The following is a 7,987-nucleotide window of genomic DNA, read 5'->3' as shown; positions in this document are numbered from 1 at the left end:
GGATGGTGCTTGTCCAGACAGGCCTCGTGAATCAGAAGTAGATTTGCAAGAAGAGACAGATCACTCCAAGGAGACTGATTGGAGACTGGCTAAGTATTCTCTTCATTAGGCGCTAAAGCTAAAGTGAGGATGCTTTAAAAAATAATGCCATGAGTAGTTTTTATTTATCAGTGAACCAAGTTGAGTAAAGAGAAGAAACCTAAATGAAACCAGTATTTGGTGTGAGCAGCCTTGCTTTTAAATCAGAAGCAGTTCTCGGTTCTTGGCAGGTCGGTTGTACCCTACATCTTGAACAAGTTGCCACAGTTCTCTGGATTTAGGCATCTCAGCTGCTTCTGTCTCTTCATGTGATCCAAGACAGACTCCATGAAATTAGGATCAGGGCCTTGTAGGAGCAAAACCATCTGTTGCAGGACTCCTCGTTCTTTATAGTTTTTTATGACTGTGGCTGCATGATGGAGAATCTAAACGTCTGAAGTGCCTAAAATCTTTGCACGGTACTGTATGTTAAGGCCGTGTTGTGAAATGGGGAATGTGAAAACTTCTCCCATAAAGTCGTCCGTGGGCTGGTTGTCCATCCGGTATTGGCCAATTTATGGCAGGAGATGAAACGTGTGTAGTCTACGGAGACCTAACCTCTGAAAGAGGAAGTGTTTTAGTCTTGACACTCAGTGAAACTCGGTTAAATAGACAGTCGCTACCAGTCATGTGCTTTTTAACGTGGGCGACACCACACTGAGAAATGGAGATGCTGAATGGGAACCGGCGGCCGATCTGCTCATGGGAAACCAGCGGCATGGAGGAGGACAGCGAATGCCCCTGCTGCTGTGGAGAGGAGGGTAGATTACATCGGCAAAATTCTTTGATTCGACTTCTTCACCGGAGAGAAAAGCGACTTACGCGAATGGCCCATTTTTTAGCGGTGGCGCTTCTTCTGGTGATTTCAGCGGCACTGGCTTTACTTCTCGCGCTGCTGCTTGGAAGGAGCGCTCCTGAGACACCGGACAGCCAGGTAACAGCAGGCAAACTCACTGATGTTGCTGAAGGGTTGCCAAAATATCACTGTTTCGAAAAGTAGCTACGGTCAATGTGCCGTCTAGTTAAAATAACCAGTTTATTAAACGATGTCTTTGAATTTGCTGCAACCAAGAGAATATAACGTATTTTACTGTTCTATAAATTATCTAAATGGATTACAGTTTATTTCCTATTACAGTGTTTGCGAAAGTTAGGTGAGAATTGCACCGAAGTAATCCATATTTCCTAAACTAGTGTTATTGCTCATTTTGACACCGCACGCGCATTAAGCTCATTCTTGCTTAACAACACAAATTTAACAACATGCAGTTAGAACAACAAATGGACTGCTATGTGTGGAATATTATATCAAAAGGGTGTCCTTGAAAACAGGGTTTTGTATCAAGGATATATCCGTTTTGTAAACTTGTGCATTCAGTGGTCAGTATATTTAACGCACAGCTTGGTCAGTATATTTAACGCACAGCTTGTGAGAGTGAGCTTGCAAGCCTGTCTGAATGCACCGGCTTGCAAAACGGAGTTTGCATGTGCAAGTCTACAAAACTAAGCTTACAGATACAGACATGAATGTATACGTTTACAAAACAATCATAAACGTACAAGTTTACAAAACTAAGGTTACAGGTAGGGGAGACCAGACCTCCAATCAGAAACAATTACACTCGCTCTGCACATGCTTAGTTAGATTGTCTTCTTATAAAAAAAGGAGCCACATTTGAAACTCCCAAAGAAATTTACTGGCAAAAGTGTTATTATTTTGAGGTGTTCTGTATTTTGTGGATACTGTCCTGGGATCAAATGTCTAGGATCTAAGCATTATTAGAATCACTGTTTTGTAAGCTAAAAATAGAAATTACAATTGTAACTCCTTAACGCCTTGTTACAAGCATCCCTGAACCAAGCACTTTCATTTATATTTTAAAAACCCAAAGGTCTACATAATTAGTCTCATGCTAATAGTCAGTGGAAACACATGTTTGCTCATAGCATGCCAAATATCAGAAAGAGGAATACACACTCCCAGTCTGGAAAGTGAAACCAATGCGGAAGTGCCTTAAACCTGCATTCTTTCTAATGGCCATTGGGGGGCGACTCCACTGGCTCCAAAAAGAAGTGAGATTGTATGGAAGTCTATGAGAAAATGACCCTACTTCTCACTTGATTTATTACCTCAGTAAACACTTTCCTATTGAGTTTATGGTTCAATCACTTGTATCAAGTCTTTCTCAATACATCATGATGTTCATTTTATAAACTATGGTCTACATGGCTGCATTGTGATTGACAAGTCGCTACCACAGCGACAACATTGATTATGTATGGTAACCATGGCATAACCCCAGATTCACAGAGTATAGGTATAGCTGCTATTATTTCACAGTGTGTTTTCAGTTCATGAAGGTTAATTGTAACATTTTGGTAGCCTAAAAAGTCTTGTTCAGCATTTGGCTGTGATAAAAGACCCTCTAAGGAGGCAGGTGTTCAGTTTTTCAAGTGAGTACATTTTGTTTTAATGGTTTTAGGCCTGTTTTACGCTAGCGGAAATTAGTATCAGCATTATCACTGTAAATCATAGATTATAAATGCGCCATGCTAACCAAGCTAGCAGCTAGCGCTATGGTCAGTTCCACCGTGTCGTCCAAATATGGTCACTTCTGGCTCCAAAAATCAAACATGGCAACAGTCAAATCCAAGATGGCGATGGTGAAATCGCTAAACTCAAGGCTTCGAAACAGCAGTTCACAAACCAATGGGTGACGTCACGGTGACTACGTCCATATTTTTTTACAGCATGTGATCCTGTACTGTTTCACAAGAAGAGGCCGAGGCTGGAGTGCCAGGGTTCCAAGCCTCAAGCTTCAATAAAATTTAGTTTTTTGACAACCTGTCTGCCGTTCGTCGAAAAACACAAATTTGACAAAAATCTTTTTCATTTGATTGATTAATTATGTATATTTTAAACATGTTACAACCATCCCTTGCATGTGTAACAACCATCCCTGTACACTGGAACAGTTATAACAGTGGATTGACTGTATTTAAATCCATTTTGCAACCTGTACATATTTCATAAAACCACTTAAATACATTGTTTCAGTAGTTGACACATTGCAGTTTATAATATAGCACATTGGGTATTCCAGTGTACATGTTTTTTTATTTACTGGGTAAATTGAAATAAAGTGTTACAACTGTCCCTCCCCCAAACATAAATGTATAAGTTTACAAAACTAAGCTTACAGATACACACATAAATGTACAGTGTCACTGTATGTGATGTCATTGGTTTTTTTTCTTTGCTAACAACCCACTCTAGTTTTGTTTCCAAATTTGGCCTCTTCACCTTCACTGCTTTTTAAGTGTTTGCATGTTTCCAAAAAAATACTTTTTCATTTTAATGAATTGACAGCACACAGAAAACACCACTACATAGTCATATCAACTTTATTTAAATAGCGCCAAATCACAACAGAAGTTATCTCAGGGATCTTTTCATACAGAGCAGGACTAGACCGTACTCTTTAATTAACAGACCCATCTGCCTCCACCGTTTGGGTTGATCGAGAAAGAGAGACACAGAGAAGCACAGTAACAACAATAATAACAATACCAGTAATAATAATAATAATAATAGAAACATGACTAATAATAATATTGGTAGCAGTGGGTGTAAAGTTGGACCACAGGGCAGCAGGCGGTCCACAACCACAGAGCGAGATGAGAAAACACAAAACTCCAAGGAAGAAGCCAAGTTAGTAACATGTGTTAATGGTATGTGAATACATACAGATGGAAAGGGGGAGGAGGAGAGAGGAGCTCAGTGTATCATGGGAAGTCCCCTGGCAGTCCAGGCCTATAGCAGCATAACTAAGGGCTGGTCCGAGGCGAGCCTGGGCTGGTCCTAACTATAAGCTTTATCAAAAAGGAAAGTTTAAATCTACTTGCTATTACTAAGTTGCAACATTTCTACATATATTTGGTGATTGACAGAGACAGGACAGGACGATGCCGTCATTTAAGTTAGGTTCATTGCTAAGTGACAAGACCCAAGACACTTTTTTTTTCTTCCTCCTCCTATGACATTCCAGCAGGCAGCACGCCGTGATGTGTAACCTAATGCTTCCTTCCACACTCCAAGACAAGCTGTCTCTACTAGTTTAAAAATATAAATCCTTAATATCCTTCCTCACTGGACCAATAAGCTACAAACATTTTCTCTGCTCTTTTCATTTCTTGTATCATTACTGTTTGTTGCTAAGACTGTATTTGTTTACTTACAGCTCATGATGCATCGGGAAACAAATTCCTCTGGTAAATATCTTGTTCAATAATCTAGAGAGATAAAAACTTTGCTGATTTCACTAACCAAGACCACTCCTTCTAGAATATAGATTTAATGGTTTATTGGGAGGGTGGTGGAAGAGCAGGGTGAAACGGAGGAAGGATAGTTAGAGGGATGATTGGAGAGGGAAGGATGGATGGGGGAGGGGAGAGGGTCGGGGATGTGAGGATGAGGGGGTGAGGGTCGAGGTCATGGGATGTGGATGAGGGGGTAAGTGTCGAGGGAATGAGGGTCAAGGGATGGGGAGAAAGAAGAGCAGGCGGGAAAGAGGAGAAGGAGGAAGTGGATAGGAGAGTGATAGATGTAAGAAGGAGAGGCGTCGACATCAGGGAGGTAAGTGGGAACAAGGGGGTCGAGACTCAGGGCGGGGGTGCTGTCTCGATGGTCTGGCATCTGTACGAAGCCCCCTGTTCCTGTGTTCAAGCAGAGAAGAAAGAAAAGTTAGCGGAGGGGTCGGGTGGGAGGGTGGCAAGCTGAGACAAAGGGGAGAGGAATGGATGTGGTGTGTTTAAATTCCCTGTTTTATGGAAATGGGAAATGGGACTTATAAACTTTGTTTATAAACTTTGTTTATAAGTCTATAAACTTCATTTCTGGAAAGTAAAGCGAAAATGAGCATGTAAAAAGACACTTTTTGAATCTCTCTTGCAGTCATCAGCAGCAAACAGCAGCAACATGAAATAGCGGACATGTATCCAAGCGCCATGCTGACAGGTAAGACATAGTTTATAGTGCAAGGCTTTCAGTATTAGAAATTTAGTTTCTAGGAAAGGCACTTAGGTTTGTTTCAAAGTGGAGATGGCAAACTAAAAATATGCGCCCTATGTTGACTGCAAAGCTCTTTGTAAGAAGAAGAAAAAACTGAATAACAGTAGTGTAGGAAACATCAGTAGGCACCCGTTTTCAACATTCTGTAGTTGTCTGTATATGTTGATGATGTTACATAACACAAATTATATGAACCTATAAATTGCGATATATTTTGACCTGTGTGATAATACAATATATAGACTATCAGTTTAATACTGACAGCATGGATTCTTTTTCCTGGTGCCACAAAGACTTAAAAATATTCCCATGGAAAATGCAGTGGAACAAGCATAACAGTTGTAAATCATCTCACACTGAGAGAGAAAGTTTCATCAGTAATGAGCATCATGACTCACAACTGATCAAACAGCAACACTTCTCACTATTACTTTAATACATTTGCAATGTGTATTGAAAACACAACAGACAGATTATAACAGTGATCAGCATAGTCAAAAAAAAGTGGACATAGGAACAAAGGTTGTGTCTACGCTGTTAACTGTAGTTGGTAGGCACATTCTGTTTTGTTTTTCCTTACATGTTCCCCCTTTAAATATATATACAGTTGTTTTCTAACCAGGATAAATGACAGTAAAGGAGTAGTTAGAACAGTAGAACTGTAGGAAGAAAGGAAAAAATAATAATGAAAAAAGAAGAACAGAACTGGGACAGTTATTTACCCTGTGCGTATTTAGGGTATAAAAATGGAGACAGAATTGTGGATCTGTCAGATGGAAGACAAATTAAAGAGTAGTTAGTTATTTGTTGCTTCCAGGAGCCTCCAGAACAGCACCAGTGGTCCTTGTCATAGATCCTCCACTCTAATGGAGGGATGAACAACATTTTTTCAAAAGATGTTCCCTCATTCAGTATTTTAGATGATGGTGGTGGAGAGCATCGTCTAACACGTTGCTCCAAAACCTCCCACAGGTATTCAGTTGGGTTGAGATCTGGTGACTGCTAAGGCCATAGCATATGATCCACTTTATACTTTGGTTTTTGATTGACAAATATAGAAAATCACTAGTCTAGACAGTTGTGACCCAACTGATTTTCAGCATTTGTCAGTGTAATAAAGAGGCTCACCAATATCAAGAATGTGTGTTGCTTTGCATTTGAGTCAAAGACCACATCAACAGGTGTCTCAGATCAGGTCGTCCTCTCAGATTGATTGTTTACTGTAGAGCTTAAATGTGAAAAAAAAAAAAAAAAACACAACCTAATTTTCTGCCTTTCTGTTCTCATCCATAGCTCCCAATGACAATTTCACTGTTGGGAAATGTCTTCAGTGGCAGAGTACTTTAGGAAATGCCTACTGTGACAGAGGTTTCAACTACTCCAATGGAAACCTTGTGGTGCTCAGACATGGCAAGTACAAAGTTTTCCTGCAGATCACCTACGAGAGTGATCCCAACAAATGTCATGGACAAGATGAGATAAGACTCTCCACCAAGGTCTCAGTTTTCCGGGAAGCTTACCCTAAGGACACAGATCTCCTGTCATCAATCGACACAGTGAATTGTAGCATGAATAACTGGAGTAAATCACTCTATACAGCCGGCTTGTTTGACCTGCCAGAAAACAGCAAACTATGCGTGACAATATCACACCCTGAACTTATTGTCAAGAGGCAAGAATTGACATTCTTTGGTGTTGAACTTCAGCACTCCATGAGAATTTTAGGGAAGACACCAGTGTAGTTATATGCTTTCCTTTTACTATTACTGCTTATGAAGTGTAAACTCACTGATGAATTTGCAACATTAAGAAGTTAGTAGTATTTACTGTACTGCAGGTTTGCTTTATCTCGTTCAAGTTATAAGCTGCATTATTTTTAACTCATTAATAACTGCTCCCTGAACAGTGATTCAACTAGAGCTGCAATGAAAATCAAAATTCTCTGGTTCCAGCTTCTTAACAGTAATATTTTCTGCTTTCTTTAGTCCTCTATAATAGTAAACAGAATATCTTTGGTTGGGACAAAACATGAGATTTTAGGTTGCATCTTGGGCTTTGAGAACCTGTGATCAACATTTTTCTCAATTTTCTGACATTTTAAAGTCCAAATGACTAATCAGTTCATTGAGAAATAATGGACATATTAATCCATAATAGGCATTGTAAATTTTCAATTATATTTATATAGCGCCAAATCACAACAAAAGGCATCTCAGGGCACTTTTCACATAGAGCAGGTCTGGACCGTACTGAGACCCAACAATTCCTCCATGAGCAGCGCTTGGCAACAGATGTAAGGAAAAACTCCCCTTTAATGAGAAGTAACCACAAGCTCTATCATTATCAGTTAATTAAATATGTTTGTGATTTGTACTGTTAGTCAGACACAGTAAGCATTTTGAAGACACCACCTTGTTCCCTTGAAATAGTAGTGCACATTTTTCAGTGCTCAGTCAGAAGTCATTGGAATTTGCCTATTAGATGTTAATACTTCTTCTTAACAAGTGCGTAGTGTTTTTTACTGTAGTTTAAAGTTCAAAAGGTCACCAAAAACATAACAATTCATCACAGCTAAAGCTGTGTTTAAGCACAAAGCCAGACATATGCACACACGTTCTTTTTTATCAGATTTACACATGGTTCTGTTCTATAAATCTCAGTCATTGTGGAAATGGGTGCATGCGCACAAGCCTACTCCCATAATGAGCCATAAGTGGATGAAAACACACCCTGAACCCGCTTCATATCAGTTGGCCGCCTACTCCACCAGTCTGTACAGCTGCCAGTCAGACAAACAGGAAAGAGAACGTGCAGTTTCACAGACTGTGTTGCACCTGC

At 39.9% G+C, this 7,987-nt stretch overlaps 1 protein-coding gene across 1 annotated transcript; it reads left to right on the top strand.

Moving 5' to 3' along the window:
• The first annotated feature begins 449 nt into the window (after nucleotides 1-449).
• LOC122989621 (tumor necrosis factor ligand superfamily member 15-like) lies at nucleotides 450-7,133 on the top strand. The gene is made up of 4 exons (XM_044362628.1): nucleotides 450-1,012; nucleotides 4,320-4,350; nucleotides 5,033-5,095; nucleotides 6,443-7,133. The coding sequence occupies exons 1-4, from the start codon at nucleotides 743-745 to the stop codon at nucleotides 6,889-6,891; spliced, it is 813 nt and encodes a 270-aa protein (XP_044218563.1). The 5' UTR covers nucleotides 450-742; the 3' UTR covers nucleotides 6,892-7,133.
• Nucleotides 7,134-7,987: the final 854 nt, after the last annotated feature.

This window comes from Thunnus albacares, chromosome 2, assembly GCF_914725855.1.
Source record: "Thunnus albacares chromosome 2, fThuAlb1.1, whole genome shotgun sequence".
NCBI classification, from domain to species: Eukaryota; Metazoa; Chordata; class Actinopteri; order Scombriformes; family Scombridae; genus Thunnus; species Thunnus albacares.
Note: the sequence above shows the minus strand (reverse complement) of the source record. Positions and strands in the feature narration are given on the sequence as shown.

Coding starts and splice junctions, on each gene's coding strand:
- LOC122989621 (XM_044362628.1), top strand. CDS start 743: ATGGAGATGCTGAATGGGAACCGGCGGCCGATCTGCTCATGGGAAACC. Junction 1,013..4,319: donor CTGAGACACCGGACAGCCAG/GTAACAGCAGGC, acceptor GTTTACTTACAG/CTCATGATGCATCGGGAAAC. Junction 5,096..6,442: donor TCCAAGCGCCATGCTGACAG/GTAAGACATAGT, acceptor TCTCATCCATAG/CTCCCAATGACAATTTCACT.